Source organism: Panulirus ornatus, chromosome 69, assembly GCF_036320965.1.
Source record: "Panulirus ornatus isolate Po-2019 chromosome 69, ASM3632096v1, whole genome shotgun sequence".
NCBI lineage: Eukaryota > Metazoa > Arthropoda > Malacostraca > Decapoda > Palinuridae > Panulirus > Panulirus ornatus.
Window position 1 is genome coordinate 1,614,816 of NC_092292.1, and position 18,880 is coordinate 1,633,695.

At 43.1% G+C, this 18,880-nt stretch overlaps 1 protein-coding gene across 1 annotated transcript in view; it reads left to right on the forward strand.

Annotated features, from left to right (window-relative positions):
• Positions 1-15,076: 15,076 nt before the first annotated feature.
• Positions 15,077-18,880, forward strand: part of LOC139747604 (ionotropic receptor 93a-like) — a 111,668-nt gene continuing 107,864 nt past the window's right edge. Inside the window, exon 1 of the mRNA XM_071660078.1 lies at positions 15,077-15,316. Coding sequence (XP_071516179.1) covers positions 15,077-15,316 — 240 coding nt within the window. The remainder of the gene's footprint in view (positions 15,317-18,880) is intronic.

An 18,880-nucleotide genomic window follows, 5' to 3' on the forward strand; every position in this document is an offset into this window, starting at 1 on the left:
AGTATGTGATAGAATGTAAGAAAGTAAATTCTCGATTAATATGGGTAAAACTGAAAGTAGATGGAGAGAGATGGGTGATTATTGGTGCATATGCACCTGGGCATGAGAAGAAAGATCATGAGAGGCAAGTGTTTTGGGAGCAGCTGAATGAGTGTGTTAGTGGTTTTGATGCACGAGACCGGGTTATAGTGATGGGTGATTTGAATGCAAAGGTGAGTAATGTGGCAGTTGAGGGAATAATTGGTATACATAGGGTGTTCAGTGTTGTAAATGGAAATGGTGAAGAGCTTGTAGATTTATGTGCTGAAAAAGGACTGGTGATTGGGAATACCTGGTTTAAAAAGCGAGATATACATAAGTATACTTATGTAAGTAGGAGAGATGGCCAGAGAGCGTTATTGGATTACGTGTTAATTGACAGGCACGCGAAAGAGAGACTTTTGGATGTTAATGTGCTGAGAGGTGCAACTGGAGGGATGTCTGATCATTATCTTGTGCAGGCTAAGGTGAAGATTTGTATGGGTTTTCAGAAAAGAAGAGTGAATGTTGGGGTGAAGAGGGTGGTGAGAGTAAGTGAGCTTGGGAAGGAGACTTGTGTGAGGAAGTACCAGGAGAGACTGAGTACAGAATGGAAAAAGGTGAGAACAATGGAATTAAGGGGAGTGGGGGAGTAATGGGATGTATTTAGGGAATCAGTGATGGCTTGCGCAAAAGATGCTTGTAGCATGAGAAGAGTGGGAGGTGGGTTGATTAGAAAGGGTAGTGAGTGGTGGGATGAAGAAGTAAGATTATTAGTGAAAGAGAAGAGAGAGGCATTTGGAGGATTTTTGCAGGGAAAAAATGCAATTGAGTGGGAGATGTATAAAAGAAAGAGACAGGAGGTCAAGAGAAAGGTGCAAGAGGTGAAAAAGAGGGCAAATGAGAGTTGGGGTGAGAGAGTATCATTAGATTTTAGGGAGAATAAAAAGATGTTCTGGAAGGAGGTAAATAAAGTGCGTAAGACAAGGGAACAAATGGGAACTTCAGTGAAGGGCGCAAATGGGGAGGTGATAACAAGTAGTGGTGATGTGAGAAGGAGATGGAGTGAGTATTTTGAAGGTTTGTTGAATGTGTTTGATGATAGAGTGGCAGATACAGGGTGTTTTGGTCGAGGTGGTGTGCAAAGTGAGAGGGTTAGGGAAAATGATTTGGTAAACAGAGAAGAGGTAGTAAAAGCTTTGCGGAAGATGAAAGCCGGCAAGGCAGCAGTTTTGGATGGTATTACAGTGGAATTTATTAAAAAAGGGGGTGACTGTATTATTGACTGGTTGGTAAGGTTATTTAATGTATGTATGACTCATGGTGAGGTGCCTGAGGATTGGCGGAATGCGTGCATAGTGCCATTGTACAAAGGCAAAGGGGATAAGAGTGAGTGCTCAAATTACAGAGGTATAAGTTTGTTGAGTATTCCTGGTAAATTATATGGGAGGGTATTGAGTGAGAGGGTGAAGGCATGTACAAAGCATCAGATTGGGGAAGAGCAGTGTGGTTTCAGAAGTGGTAGAGGATGTGTGGATCAGGTGTTTGCTTTGAAGAATGTATGTGAGAAATACTTAGAAAAGCAAATGGATTTGTATGTAGCATTTATGGATCTGGAGAAGGCATATGATAGAGTTGATAGAGATGCTCTGTGGAAGGTATTAAGAATATATGGTGTGGGAGGCAAGTTGTTAGAAGCAGTGAAAAGTTTTTATCGAGGATGTAAGATATGTGTACGTGTAGGAAGAGAGGAAAGTGATTGGTTCTCGGTGAATGTAGGTTTGCGGCAGGGGTGTGTGATGTCTCCATGGTTGTTTAATTTGTTTATGGATGGGGTTGTTAGGGAGGTGAATGCAAGAGTTTTGGAAAGAGTGGCAAGTATGAAGTCTGTTGGGGATGAGAGAGCTTGGGAAGTGATTCAGTTGTTGTTCGCTGATGATACAGCGCTGGTGGCTGATTCATGTGAGAAACTACAGAAACTGGTGACTGAGTTTGGTAAAGTGTGTGAAAGAAGAAAGTTAAGAGTAAATGTGAATAAGAGCAAGGGAATTAGGTACAGTAGGGTTGAGGGTCAAGTCAATTGGGAGGTAAGTTTGAATGGAGAAAAACTGGAGGAAGTAAAGTGTTTTAGATATCTGGGAGTGGATCTGGCAGCGGATGGAACCATGGAAGCGGAAGTGGATCATAGGTTGGGGGAGGGGGCGAAAATCCTGGGAGCCTTGAAGAATGTGTGGAAGTCGAGAACATTATCTCGGAAAGCAAAAATAGGTATGTTTGAAGGAATAGTAGTTCCAACAATGTTGTATGGTTGCGAGGCGTGGGCTATGGATAGAGTTGAGCGCAGGAGGATGGATGTTCTGGAAATGAGATGTTTGAGGACAATATGTGGTGTGATGTGGTTTGATCGAGTAAGTAATGTAAGGGTAAGAGAGATGTGTGGAAATAAAAGAGCGTGGTTGAGAGAGCAGAAGAGGGTGTTTTGAAATGGTTAGGTTAGGTTAGGTCAGAAAGACATTCGCTGGTAACTACAGAATGTATGGTCAGAAAGACATTCCTTGATAACTACAGAATGTATGGTCAGAAAGACATTCGCTGGTAACTACAGAATGTATGGTCAGAAAGACATTCCTTGGTAACTACAGAATTTATGGTCAGAAAGACATTCCTTGGTAACTACAAAATGTATGGTCAGAAAGTCATTCCATGGTAAGTACAGTATATACAATAAGAAAGACAGTCCCTTGTAACTACCGTAAATTTAGTCAAAAAGACATTCCTTGGTAACTATAGTATATGTAGTCAGAAAGACATTCCCTGGTAACTACAGTATATGTAGTCAGAAAGACATTCCCTGGTAACTACAGTATATGTGGCCAGAAAGACATTCCCTGGTAACTACAGAATGTATGGTCAGAAAGACATTCCCTGGTAACTACAGTATATGTAGTCAGAAAGACATTCCCTGGTAACTACAGTATATGTAGTCAGAAAGACATTCCCTGGTAACTACAGTATATGTAGTCAGAAAGACATTCCCTGGTAACTACAGAATGTATGGTCAGAAAGACATTCCCTGGTAACTACAGAATGTATGGTCAGAAAGACATTCCCTGGTAACTACAGAATGTATGGTCAGAAAGACATTCCCTGGTAACTACAGAAGGTATGGTCAGAAAGACATTCCCTGGTAACTACAGTATATGTAGTCAGAAAGACATTCCCTGGTAACTACAGTATATGTAGTTAGAAAGGCATTCCCTGGTAACTACAGAATGTATGGTCAGAAAGACATTCCCTGGTAACTACAGAATGTATGGTCTGAAAGACATTCCCTGGTAACTACAGAATGTATGGTCAGAAAGACATTCCCTGGTAACTACAGAATGTATGGTCAGAAAGACATTTCCTTGGAACTATAGAATGTATGGTCAGAAAGACATTTTCTGATAACTACAGAATGTATGGTTAGAAAGACATTCCCCGGTAACTACAGAAGGTATGGTCAGAAAGACATTCCCTGGTAACTACAGAATGTATGGTCAGAAAGACATTCCCTGGTAACTACAGAATGTATGGTCAGAAAGATATTCCCTGGTAACTACAGTATATGTAGTCAGAAAGACATTCCCCGGTAACTACAGTATATGTAGTCAGAAAGACATTCCCTGGTAACTACAGTATATGTAGTTAGAAAGGCATTCCCTGGTAACTACAGAATGTATGGTCAGAAAGACATTCCCTGGTAACTACAGAATGTATGGTCTGAAAGACATTACCTGGTAACTACAGAATGTATGGTCAGAAAGACATTCCCTGGTAACTACAGAATGTATGGTCAGAAAGACATTCCCTTGGAACTATAGAATGTATGGTCAGAAAGACATTTTCTGATAAGTACAGAATGTATGGTTAGAAAGACCTTCCCCGGTAACTACAGAAGGTATGGTCAGAAAGACATTCCCTGGTAACTACAGAATGTATGGTCAGAAAGACATTCCCTGGTAACTACAGAATGTATGGTCAGAAAGATATTCCCTGGTAACTACAGTATATGTAGTCAGAAAGACATTCCCCGGTAACTACAGTATATGTAGTCAGAAAGACATTCCCTGGTAACTACAGAATGTATGGTCAGAAAGACATTTCCTGGTAACTACAGAATGTATGGTCAGAAAAACATTCCCTGGTAACTACAGAATGTATGGTTAGAAAGACATTCCCTGGTAACTACAGTATATGTAGTCAGAAAGACATTCCCTGGTAACTACAGTATATGTAGTTAGAAAGACATTCCCTGGTAACTACAGAATGTATGGTCAGAAAGACATTCCCTGGTAACTACAGAATGTATGGTCAGAAAGACATTCCCTGGTAACTACAGAATGTATGGTCAGAAAGACATTCCCTGGTAACTACAGAATGTATGGTCAGAAAGACTTTCCCTGGGAACTCTAGAATGTATTGTCAGAAAGACATTTTCTGATAACTACAGAATGTATGGTTAGAAAGACATTCCCCGGTAACTACAGAAGGTATGGTCAGAAAGACATTCCCTGGTAACTACAGAAGGTATGGTCAGAAAGACTTTCCCTAGTAACTACAGTATATGTGGTCAGAAAGAGATCCCCTGGTAACTACAGTATATGTAGTCAGAAAGACTTTCCCTGGTAACTGCAGTATATGTAGTCAGAAAGACATTCCCTGGTAACTACAGTATATGTAGTCAGAAAGACATTCCCTGGTAACTACAGTATATGTAGTCAGAAAGACATTTCTGGTAACTACAGAATGTATGGTCAGAAAGACATTCGCTGGTAACTACAGAATGTATGGTCAGAAAGACATTTTCTGATAACTACAGAATGTATGGTCAGAAAGACATTCCCTGGTAACTACAGTATATGTAGTCAGAAAGACATTCCCTGGTAACTACAGAATGTATAATCAGAAAGACATTCCCTGGTAACTACAGAATGTATGGTCAGAAAGACATTTTCTGATAACTACAGAATGTATGGTTGGAAAGACATTCCCCGGTAACTACAGAAGGTATGGTCAGAAAGACATTCCCCGGTAACTACAGAAGGTATGGTCAGAAAGACTTTCCCTAGTAACTACAGTATATGTGGTCAGAAAGACATTCTCTTGTAACTACAGTATATGTAGTCAGAATGACATTTCCTGGTAACTACAATATATGTAGGCATAAAAGAGCATTCCCTGGTAACTACAGAATATGTGGTCAGAAAGACATTCCCTGGGAACTATAGTATATGTAGTCAGGAGGACATTCCCTGGCATCTACAGAAGGTATGGTGAGAAAGACATTCCCTGGTAACTACAGTATAAGTAGTCAGAAAGACATTCCCTGGTAACTACAGTATATGTGGTCAGAAAGACATTCCCTAGTAACTACAGTATATGTAGTCAGAAAGACATTCCCTGGTAACTACAGTATATGTAGTCAGAAAGACATTCCCTGGTAACTAAAGTATATGTGGCCAGAAAGACATTCCCTGGTAACTACAGTATATGTGGTCAGAAAGACATTCCCTGGTAAATACAGTATATGTGGTCAGAAAGACATTCCCTGGTAACTACAGAATGTATGATCAGAAAGACATTCCCTGGTAACTACAGTATATGTATTCAGAAAGACATTCCCTAGTAACTACAGTATATGTAGTCAGAAAGACATTCCCTGGTAACTACAGTATATGTGGCCAGAAAGACATTCCCTGGTAACTACAGTATATGTGGTCAGAAAGACATTCCCTGGTAAATACAGTATATGTGGTCATAAAGACATTCCCTGGTAACTACAGTATATGTGGTCAGAAAGACATTCCCTGGTAACTATAGAATGTATGACCAGAAAGACATTCCCTGGTAACTACAGAATGTATGATCAGAGAGACATTCCCTGGTAACTACAGTATATGTAGTCAGAAAGACATTCCCTTGTAACTGCAGTGTATGTAGTCAGAAAGACATTCCCTTGTAACTGCAGTGTATGTAGTCAGAAAGACATTCCCTTGTAACTGCAGTGTATGTAGTCAGAAAGACATTCCCTGGTAACTACAGTATATGTAGTCAGAAAGACATTCCCTGGTAATTACAGTATATGTGGTCAGAAAGACATTCCCTGGTAACCACAGTATATGTGGTCAGAAAGACATTCCCTGGTAACTACAGAATGTATGGTCAGAAAGACATTCCCTGGTAACTACAGTATATGTAGTCAGAAAGACATTCCCTTGTAACTGCAGTGTATGTAGTCAGAAAGACATTCCCTGGTAACGACAGTATATGTAGTCAGAAAGACATTCCCTGGTAACTACAGTATATGTAGTCAGAAAGACATTCCGTTGTAACTGCAGCGTATGTAGTCAGAAAGACATTCCCTGGTAACTACAGTATATGTAGTCAGAAAGACATTCCCTGGTAACTACAGTATATGTAGTCAGAAAGACATTCCCTGGGAACTACAGTATATGTAGTCAGAAAGACATTCCCTGGTAACTACAGTATATGTAGTCAGAAAGACATTCCCTGGTAACTTCAGTATATGTAGTCAGAAAGACATTCCCTGGTAACTACAGTATATGTAGTCAGAAAGACATTCCCTGGTAACTACAGTATATGTGGTCAGACAGACATTCCCTGGTAACTACGGTATATGTGGTCAACAGGAACGAGATGAGGCTGGTCGTCCTGGCAATGGTGTCAGTAGTTGCTGTGTCCTGGTCTAACTCTACCATACCTTCCTCCTTAGGTCAGTGTGTACCTCATACATAGCATCTTGAAGTCTTGATTTACTCACATTTCAGTTAAACATTTGGTTTGAATGTTGCTATATTTACGTCGTGTCTGTTACATTTGTTTGGGATCTAATAACATTTCTTGTTGGTTGTGTATTAGCAGGTGATGGAGGTGAGGTAATGGCTGGTGTGGTGAGGACTGTGCTGGAGGCCACCTCACATCCTAATTGTTCTGTCCTCATCCTCACACATGATGAAGCAACAAGCCTCACAATGATCAAGGTGCTCTACCATACCAGGTCTTACTAACTACTCTTGTATCATTACAAATATATGGAATATTTCATGAATCTTTCCTTCCTTCCCTTCTCTACATTCTCATCCCACCCTCATGTTATCCCTCACTACCAGAGTCAAGTAGACCCTCATGTTAGTAATAATTGTATATCTTCCAATACCAGAGTCAAGTAGACCCTCATGTTAGTAATAATTGTATATCTTCCAATACCAGAGTCAAGTAGACCCTCATGTTAGTAATAATTGTACATCTTCCAATACCAGAGTCAAGTAGACCCTCATTTTAGTAATAATTGTACATCTTCCAATACCAGAGTCAAGTAGACCCTCATGTTAGTAATAATTGTACATCTTCCAATACCAGAGTCAAGTAGACCCTCATGTTAGTAATAATTGTACATCTTCCAATACCAGAGTCAAGTAGACCCTCATGTTAGTAATAATTGTACATCTTCCAGTACCAGAGTCAATGCTGATGTCTCTGTCAGGGCCAGGCACGCTGATGTCTCTGCCAGATCCAGGCATGTTGATGTCTCTGTCAGGGCCAGGTATGCCAATGTCTCTGTCAGAGCCAGGTATGCCAATGTCTCTGAGAGAGCCAGGCATGCTGATGTCTCTGTCAGGGCCAGGTATGTTAATGTCTCTGTCAGAGCCAGGTATGCTGATGTCTCTGCCAGATCCAGGCATGTTGATGTCTCTGTCAGATCCAGGTATGCTAATGTCTCTGTCAGATTCAGGTATGCTGATGTCTCTGTCAGAGACAGGTATGCTGATGTCTGTCACAGCCAGGCATGCTGATGTCTCTGTCAGAGCCAGGTATGCCGATATCTCTGTCAGAGCCAGGTATGCCGATATCTCTGTCAGAGACAGGCATTCTGATGTCTCTGCCAGAGCCAGGCATGCTGATGTCTCTGTCAGAGCCAGGTATGCCGATATCTCTGCCAGAGCCAGGCATGCAGATGTCTCTGCCAGAGCCAGGCATGCTGATGTCTCTGCCAGAGCCAGGCATGCTGATGTCTCTGCCAGAGCCAGGCATGCTGATGTCTCTGCCAGAGCCAGGCATGCTGATGTCTCTGCCAGAGCCAGGCATGCTGATGTCTGTCAGATACAGGCATGCTGATGTTTCTGATAGAGCCAGGCATGCAGATGAATTTGCTAGAGCAAGGCATGCTGATGTCTCCGTCAGAAACAGGAATGCTGATATCTCTCTCAGAACCAGGCATGCTCATATCTTTGTCAAAACAAGTCATGTTAATATCTCTGCCCAAGCCAGGCATGTTGATGTCTCTGCCAGAGCCAGGCATGCTGATGTCTCTGCCAGAGCCAGGCATGTTGATGTCTCTGCCAGAGCCAGGCATGCTGATGTCTCTGCCAGAGCCAGGCATGTTGATGTCTCTGTCAGAGACAGGCATGCTGATGTCTCTGTCAGAGACAGGCATGCTGATGTCTTTCTCAAAGCCAGGCATGCTGATGTCTCTGTCAGAGCCAGGTATGCTGATGTCTTTCTCAAAGCCAGGCATGCTGATGTCTCTGACAGAGCCAAGCATGCTGATGTCTCTGCCAGAGCCAGGCATGTTGATGTCTCTGCCAGAGCCACGCATGTTGATGTCTCTGTCAGAGACAGGCATGCTGATGTCTTTCTCAAAGCCAGGCATGCTGATGTCTCTGTCAGAGCCAGGTATGCTGATGTCTTTCTCAAAGCCAGGCATGCTGATGTCTCTGTCAGAGCCAGGTATGCTGATGTCTCTGCCAGAGCCAGGCATGCTGATGTCTCTGCCAGAGCCAGGCATGCTGATGTCTCTGCCAGAGCCAGGCGCGCTAATGTCTGTCAGATCCAGGCATGCTGATGTTTCTGATAGAGCCAGGCATGCAGATGAATTTGCTAGAGCCAGGCATGCTGATGTCTCCGTCAGAAAAAGGAATGCTGATATCTCTCTCAGAACCAGGCATGCTCATATCTTTGTCAAAACAAGTCATGTTAATGTCTCTGCTAAAGCCAGGCATGTTGATGTCTCTGCCAGAGCCAGGCATGCTGATGTCTCTGCCAGAGCCAGGCATGTTGATGTCTCTGCCAGAGCCAGGCATGCTGACGTCTGCCAGAGCCAGGCATGTTGATGTCTCTGCCAGAGCCAGGCATGTTGATGTCTCTGCCAGAGCCAGGCATGTTGATGTCTCTGCCAGAGCCAGGCATGCTGATGTCTGCCAGAGCCACGCATGCTTAAGTCTCTGCTAGAGCCAGGCATACTGATAGGTCTCTCAGAGTCAGGCATGCTGATGTCTTTGCCAGAGCCAGGCATGCTGATATGTCCCTCAGAGCCAGGAAACTGATGTCCCTGGAAAGAGTCAAGCGCACTGAGGTTTCTCCTCGTGTTAGACATGCTAAATTCTCTACAAGAACCAGACATGAACAACTCTTTTTCAGAGGTAAGCATGATAGAATTTCTACCAAGCCCAGGGAAGGGGAGGTTTATCTGAATCAGTCATGCTGAGACGTCCGCTAGAATCAGACATGCTGATTGGTCTTCCGGAACCTGGCAAACCGTTAGAGCCAGGTAGGCCGAGGTTTCTGCCAGAGTAAAGCTCACAGAAGTGTCACAGGTATACTGAAAAGTCTACCTGAACAAGGCAAAATGAGGTCTCTGGCTGAGCCAGACATGCTAAAGTCTCCGTCACAACCAGGCCTTTCGAGGCCACAGCCAAACATGATGTTTCTGCAAGAGCCAGGCATGCTGATGTTTCTGCTAGAGCCAGACATGCTAATGTTTCTGCTAAAGCCAGACATGCTGATGTTTCTGCAAGGGCCAGGCATGAAGATGTTTCTGCTAGAGCCAGGCATGCTAATGTTTCTGCAAGAGCCAGACATGCTGATGTTTCTGCTAGAACCAGATATGCTGATGTTTCTGCTAGAGCCAGACATGCTGATGTTTCTGCAAGGGCCAGGCATGAAGATGTTTCTGCTAGAGCCAGGCATGCTAATGTTTCTGCAAGAGCCAGCCATGCTGATGTTTCTGCAAGGGCCAGACATGCTGATGTTTCTGCTAGAACCAGATATGCTGATGTTTCTGCTAGAGCCAGACATGTTGATGTTTCTGCAAGGGCCAGGCATGAAGATGTTTCTGCTGGAGCCAGGCATGCTAATGTTTCTGCAAGAGCCAGCCATGCTGATGTTTCTGCTAGAGCCATGCATGATGATGTTTCTGATAGAGTCAGGCATACTAATGTTTCTGCAAGAGCCAGGCGTGCTCATGTTTCTGCAAGAGCCAGGCATGATGATGTTTGTGACAGAGCCAGACATGCTGATATTTCTGCAAGACCCAGACTTGCTGATGTTTCTGCGAGAGCTTGGCATGCTGATGTTTCTACAAGAGCCAGGGATGCTGATGTTTCTGCTAGAGCCAGACATGCCGATGATTCTGCTAGAGCAAGGCATGCTGATGTTTCTGCTAGAGCCACACATGCTGATGTTTCTGCTACAGCCAGGCATGCAGATGTTTCTGCAAGAGCCAGACATGCTCATGCTTCTGCTAGAGACAGACATGCTAATAATTCTGCTAGAGCCAGGTATGCTGGTGTTTCTGCTAGAGCCAGACATGCTGATGTTGTACAGGAGCCGCACATGCTGATGTTTCTGCTAGAGCCAGACACGCTAATGTTTCTACAAGAACCAGGGATGCTGATGTTTCTGCTAGAGCCAGGCATGTTGATGTTTCTGCAAGAGCCAGGCATGCTGATGGTTCTGCAAGAGAAAGGTATGCTGATGTGTCTGCAAGAGCCAGGCATGATGATATTTGCTAAAGCCAGGCATGCTGATGATTTCGCAAGAGCCAGACATGTTGATGTTTCTGCTAGAGCCATGCATGATGATGTTTCCGACAGAGCCAGGCATACTGATGTTTCTGCAAGAGCCAGGCATGCTCATGTTTCTGCAAGAGCCAGACATGCTGATGTTTGTGACAGAGCCAGACATGCTGATATTTCTGCAAGACCCAGGCTTGCTGATGTTTCTCCAAGAGCTATATGCTGATGTTACTACAAGAGCCAGGCATGCGGATGTTTCTGCTAGAGCCAGAAATGCTAATGTTTCTGCAAGAGCCAGGCATGCTGATGTTTCTGCTAGAGTCAGGTATGGTGATGTTTCTGCAAGGGGCAAGCATGCTGATGTTTCTGCTAGAGTTAGGTATGCTGATGTTTCTGCAAGAGCCAGGCATGATGATGTTTCTGCTAGAGCCAGGAATGCTGATGTTTCTGCTAGAGCCACACATGCCGATGTTTCTGCTACAGCCAGGCATGCAGATGTTTCTGCAAGAGCCAGACATGCTCATGCTTCTGCTAGAGACAGACATGCTGATAATTATGCTTGAGCCAGACATGCTAATGTTTCTGCTAGAGCCAGATACGCTAATGTTTCTGCAAAAGCTAGGCATGTTGATGTTTCTGCTAGAGCCAGGCATGTTGGTGTTTCTGCAAGAGCCAGGCATGCTGATGATTCTGCAAGAGACAGGCATGCTGATGTGTCTGCAAGAACCAGGCATGATGATGTTTCTGCTAGAGCCAGGCATGCTGATGTTTTTGCTAGAACCAGACATGCTGATGTTTCTGATAGAGCAGGCATGCTGATGTTTCTGGTAGAGCCAGACATTCTAATGTTTCTGCTAGAGCCAGACATGCTAATCTTTCTGCCAGAGCCAGGCATGCTGATGTTTCTGCAAGAGCCAAGCATGCTGATGTTTCTGCTAGAGCTAGACATCCTGATGTTTCTACAAGAGCCAGACATGCTGATGTTTCTGCTAGAGCCAGGAATGCTGATGTTTCTGCTAGAGCCAGACATCCTGATGTTTCTGCAAGAGCCAGGGACGCTGATGTTTCTGCAAGTCAGACATGCTGATGTTTCTGCTAGAGCAAGGCATGCTGATGTTTCTACAAGAGCCAGGCATGCTGATGTTTCTGCTAAAGCCAGACATGCTGGTGTTTCTGCAAGAGTAAGGGATGCTGATGAATATGCTAGAGCCAGGCATGCTGATGTTTCTACAAGAGCCAGGAATGCTGATGTATATGATAGAGCCAGATATGCTGATGTTTATGCTGATGAATATGCTAGAGCCAGGCATGATGATGTTTCTGCTAGAGCCAGGCATGCTGATGTTTTTGTTAGAGCCAGACATGCTGATGTTTCTGTTGGAGCCAGGCATGCTCATGTTTCTACAAGAGCCAGGCATACTAATGTTTCTGCAAGAGCCAGGCGTGCTCATGTTTCTGCAAGAGCCAGGCATGCTGATGTTTGTGACAGAGCCAGACATGCTAATATTTTTGCAAGACCCAGACTTGCTGATGTTTCTGCAAGAGCTTGGCATGCTGATGTTACTACAAGAGCCAGGGATGCTGATGTTTCTGCTAGAGCCAGACATGCCGATGTTTCTGCAAGAGCCAGGCATGCATATTTTTCTGCTAGAGCCAGGCATGCTGATGTTTCTGCTAGAGTCAGGTGTGCTGATGTTTCGGCAAGAGCCAGACATGCTGATGTTTCTACTAGAGGCAAACATGCTGATGTTTTCTGCAAGAGTCAGGCATGCTGGTGTTTTTGCAAAAGTAAGGAATGCTGATGTTTCTGCAAGAGCCAGGAATGCTGATGTTTCTGCTAGAGCCAGGCATGCTGATGTTTCTGGAAGAGCCAAACATGCTGATGTTTTGTGCTAGAGCCAGACATGCTGATATTTCTGCAAGAGTAAGGTATGCTGATGAATATGCCAGAGCCAGACATGCTGATGTTTCTGCAAGAGCTAGGAATGCTGATGTTTCTTCAAAGGCCAGACATGCTGATGTTTTGTGATAGAGCTAGACATGCTGATGTTTCTGTTAGAGCCAGTCATGCTGATGAATATGCTAGAGCCACACATGCTGATGTTTCTGCAAGAGCCAGGCATGCTGATGCTTCTGCTAGAGCTAGACATGCTGACGTTTCTGTAAGAGCCAGACATGTTGATGTTTCTGCTAGAGCCAGGCATGGTGATGTTTCTGCTAGAGCCACTCAAGCTGATGTTTCTGCAAGAGCCAGCCATGGTGATGTTTCTGCCAGAGCTAGGTATGCTGATGAATCTGCTGGAGCAAGGCATGCTGATGTTTCTGCAAGAGCCAGACATTCTGATGTTTCTGCAAAAGTCAGAGATGCCGATGTTTTTACAAGAGCCAGGCATGCTGATGTTTCTTCAAGAGTCAGACATGCTGATGTTTCTGTAAGAGTTAGGCATGCCGGTGTTTCTGCAAGAGCCAGGAATGCTGATGTTTCTTCAAGAGTCAGGCATGCTGATGTATTTGCAAGAGCCAGACATGTTGATGATTCGCTAGAGCCAAGCATGATGATGTTTCTGCTAGAACCAGACATGCTGATGTTTCTGCAAGACCCAGGCATGCTGCTATTTCTGCTAGAGCCAAGCATGATGATGTTTCTGCTAGAACCAGTCATGCTGATGTTTCTGATAGAGCTAGGCATGCTGATGTTTCTGCAAGAGCCAACCATGCCGATGTTTTTGGAAGAGCCAGACATGCTGATGTTTTTGCAAGAGCCAGACATGCTGAAGTTTTTGCTAGAGCCAGCAATGCTAATGTTTCTGTGAGAGCCGGAAATACTGATATTTCTGCTAGAGTCAGGCATACTGATGAATATGCGAGAGCCAGACATGCTGATGTCTTTGCAAGAGCCAGACATACTGATATTTCTGCTAGAGCCAGCCATGCTGATGAATATGCTAGAGCTAGGCATGCTGTTTCTGCTAGAGCATGCTCATGTTTCTGGAAGAGCTAGGCATGCTGATGTTTCTGCTAGAGCAAGGAATGCTGATGTTTCTGCAAGAGCCAGGTATGCTGATGTTTCTGCGAGAGCCTGACATGCTCTTTCTGAAACATCAGCATACAAGAGTCAGGCATGCTGATGTTTCAGAAAGAGCCGGGCATGTTGATGCTGCTGCAAGATCCTGACCGGCTGATGTTTCTACTAGAGCCAGCAATGTTGATGTTTCTTCAAGAGCCCGAAATGCTAATGTTTCTGTTAGAGCCAGGCACGCTGATGAATATGCTAGAGCCAGGCATGCTGATGTTTCTGCAAGGGGCAAACATGCTGATGTTTCTGCTAGAGCCAGGGATGCTGATGCTTTAGCAAGAGCCAGGGAAGCTGATGTTTCTACTAGAGCCAGGCAAGCAGATGTTTCTGCAAGAGCCAGGCATGCTGATGTATCTGCTAGAGACAAACATGCTGATAATTCTGCTAGAGCCAGGCATGCTGATGTTTCTGCAACAGAAAGACATGCCGATGTTTTTGTAAGAGCCGGACATGCTGCGGTTTCTGTTAGAGCCAGACACGCTAATGTTTCTGCCAGAGCCAGACATGCTGATGTTTCTGCTAGAGCTAGGAATGCTGATGTTTCTGCAAGAGCCAGGCATGCTGATGTTTCTGCTAAAGCCAGACACTCTAATGTTTCTACAAGAACCAGGCATGCTGATGTTTCTGCCAGAGCCAGACATGCTGATGTTTCTGCTAGAGCTAGGGATGCTGATGTTTCTGCAAGAGCTAGGCATGTTGATGTTTCTGCTAGAGCCAGACGCGTTAATGTTTCTACAAGAACCAGACATGCTGATGTTTCTGCTAGAGCTAGGGATGCTGATGTTTCTGCAAGAGCCAGACATGGTGATGATTCTGCAAGAGACAGGCATGCTGATGTTTCTGCAAGAACCAGGCATGATGATGTTTCTGCTAGAGCCAGGCATGCTGATGTTTTTGCTAGAACCAGATACGCTGATGTTTCTGCTAGAGCTAGGGATGCTGAGATGTTTCTGCTAGAGCTAGGGATGTTGATGTTTCTGCAAGAGCCAGACATGGTGATGATTCTGCAAGAGACAGGCATGCTGATGTTTCTGCAAGAACCAGGCATGATGATGTTTCTGCTAGAGCCAGGCATGCTGATGTTTCTGCTAGAACCAGATACGCTGATGTTTCTGACAGAGCAGGCATGCTTATGTTTCTGCTAGAGCCTGACATGCTGATGTATCTGCTAGAGCCAGACAAGCTGATATTTCTGCTAGAGCTAGGCATGCTGATGTTTCTACTAGAGCCATGCATGCTGATGTGTCTGCAAGAGCCAACCATGCCGATGTTTTTGGATGAGGTAGATATGCTGATGTTTCTGCAAAAGCCAGATGTGCTAATGTTTCTGCCAGAGCCAGCAAGTTATGATCATGTCATCATACAGGTAACATCATGATTATAGTATACTTATGATCATGTCATCATAAAAGTAACATCATGATTATAGTATAGTTATGATTATGTTATCATCCAGATATAGTTATGATCATGTCATCATACAGGTAACATCATGATTATAGTATACTTATGATCATGTCATCATAAAAGTAACATCATGATTATAGTATAGTTATGATTATGTTATCATCCAGATATAGTTATGATCATGTCATCATACAGGTAACATCATGATTATAGTATACTTATGATCATGTCATCATAAAAGTAACATCATGATTATAGTATAGTTATGATTATGTTATCATCCAGATATAGTTATGATCATGTCATCATACAGGTAACATCATGATTATAGTATACTTATGATCATGTCATCATAAAAGTAACATCATGATTATAGTATAGTTATGATTATGTTATCATCCAGATATAGTTATGATCATGTCATCATACAGGTAATATCATGATTATACTATGATTATGATCATGTCATCAACCTGGTAACATGAAGATTATACTATCCAGGTAGCATCATTATTCTGGTATAGTTATCATGTCATCATCCAGGTATCATAATGATTATAGTATAGTTATGATCACGGCATCATCCAGGTAACAGCATTATTATGGTATAGCTATGATCATGTTTTCATCCAGTTAACATAATGATTGTAGTATAGTTATGAACATATCTTCATGCTGGTAACCTCATGATTATACTATAGTTATGATTATAGTCATGATTATACTATACTTTTGATCATGCCATCATCCAGGTAACATCATTATCATGATATTGTTATGATCATGTCATCACCCAGGTAGAATAATGATCATGTCATCACATAAGGTAACATCATGATTATACTATACTTATGAACATGTCATCATCCAGGTAGCATCCTTATTTTGGTATATTTATGATCATTTCGTCATCCAGGTAACATAATGTTTATAGTATAGTTATGATTATGTTATGATTTGACAAGAAAATAGTGAAATTGGAAAAAATGTAGCTTAGACATTGAAGCTTATTGATACAGTGGTTAAATTGATGAGAACTGCTATTGACGTTTGTGTAAATAAATTATACATTTTCTTTTTCCATAGCCAGAGGTTGAACCATTATGTGACATTCATTTTTTCATTTCATTTCAAGCTAGAAGTTTCAGTTTTCTAAATTGTTTCTTACATTTTTCATATGTATATATATGTATGTGTGTGTGTGTGTGTATATGTGCATATGTATGTGTATGTGTGTGTATGTGTATATATATATATATATATATATATATATATATTTTTTTTCTTTTTTTTTATACTTTGTCGCTGTCTCCCGCGTTTGCGAGGTAGCGCAAGGAAACAGACGAAAGAAATGGCCCAACCCCCCCCATACACATGTATATACATACATCCACACACGCAAATATACATACCTACACAACTTTCCATGGTTTACCCCAGACGCTTCACATGCCTTGATTCAATCCACTGACAGCACGTCAACCCCAGTATACCACATCGCTCCAATTCACTCTATTCCTTGCCCTCCTTTCACCCTCCTGCATCTTCAGGCCCCGATCACACAAAATCTTTTTCACTCCATCTTTCCACCTCCAATTTGGTCTCCCTCTTCTCCTCGTTCCCTCCACCTCCGACACATATATCCTCTTGGTTAATCTTTCCTCACTCATTCTCTCCATGTGCCCAAACCACTTCAAAACACCCTCTTCTGCTCTCTCAACCACGCTCTTTTTATTTCCACACATCTCTCTCACCCTTACGTTACTCACTCGATCAAACCACCTCACACCACACATTGTCCTCAAACATCTCATTTCCAGCACATCCATCCTCCTGCGCACATCTCTATCCATAGCCCACGCCTCGCAACCATACAACATTGTTGGAACCACTATTCCTTCAAACATACCCATTTTTGCTTTCCGAGATAATGTTCTCGACTTCCACACATTCTTCAAGGCCCCCAGAATTTTCGCCCCCTCCCCCACCCTATGATCCACTTCCGCTTCCATGGTTCCATCAGCTGCCAGATCCACTCCCAGATATCTAAAACACTTCACTTCCTCCAGTTTTTCTCCATTCAAACTCACCTCCCAATTGACTTGACCCTCAACCCTACTGTACCTAATAACCTTGCTCTTATTCACATTTACTCTTAACTTTCTTCTTCCACACACTTTATATATATATATATATATATATATATATATATATATATATATATATATATATATTATCCCTGGGGATAGGGGTGAAAGAATACTTCCCACGCATTCCTCGCGTGTCGTAGAAAGCGACTAGAGGGGACGGGAGCGGGGGGCCAGAAATCCTCCCCTCCTTGTACTTTTTTTTAACTTTCTAAAATGGGAAACAGAAGAAGGAGTCACGCGGGGAGTGCTCATACTCCTCGAAGGCTCAGATTGGGGTGCCTAAATGTGTGTGGATGTAACCAAGATGTGAAAAAAGGAGAGATAGGTAGTATGTTTGAGGAAAGGAACCTGGATGTTTTGGCTCTGAGTGAAACGAAGCTCAAGGGTAAAGGGGAAGAGTGGTTTGGGAATGTCTTGGGAGTAAAGTCAGGGGTTAGTGAGAGGACAAGAGCATGGGAAGGAGTAGCAGTACTCCTGAAACAGGAGTTGTGGGAGTATGTGATAGAATGTAAGAAAGTAAATTCTCGATTAATATGGGTAAAACTGAAAGTGGATGGAGAGAGATGGGTGATTATTGGTGCATATGCACCTGGGCATGAGAAGAAAGATCATGAGAGGCAAGTGTTTTAGGAGCAGCTGAATGAGTGTGTTAGTGGTTTTGATGCACGAGACCGGGTCATAGTGATGGGTGATTTGAATGCAAAGGTGAGTAATGTGGCAGTTGAGGGAATAATTGGTATACATGGGGTGTTCAGTGTTGTAAATGGAAATGGTGAAGAGCTTGTAGATTTATGTGCTGAAAAAGGACTGATGATTGGGAATACCTGGTTTAAAAAGCGAGATATACATAAGTATACTTATGTAAGTAGGAGAGATGGCCAGAGAGCGTTATTGGATTACGTGTTAATTGACAGGCACGCGAAAGAGAGACTTTTGGATGTTAATGTGCTGAGAGGTGCAACTGGAGGGATGTCTGATCATTATCTTGTGGAGGCTAATGTGAAGATTTGTATGGGTTTTCAGAAAAGAAGAGTGAATGTTGGGGTGAAGAGGGTGGTGAGAGTAAGTGAGCTTGGGAAGGAGACTTGTGTGAGGAAGTACCAGGGGAGACTGAGTACAGAATGGAAAAGGTGAGAACAATGGAAGTAAGGGGAGTGGGGGAGGAATGGGATGTATTTAGGGAATCAGTGATGGATTGTGCAAAAGATGCTTGTGGCATGAGAAGAGTGGGAGGTGGGTTGATTAGAAAGGGTAGTGAGTGGTGGGATGAAGAAGTAAGAGTATTAGTGAAAGAGAAGAGAGAGGCATTTGGACGATTTTTGCAGGGAAAAAATGCAATTGAGTAGGAGCTGTATAAAAGAAAGAGACAGGAG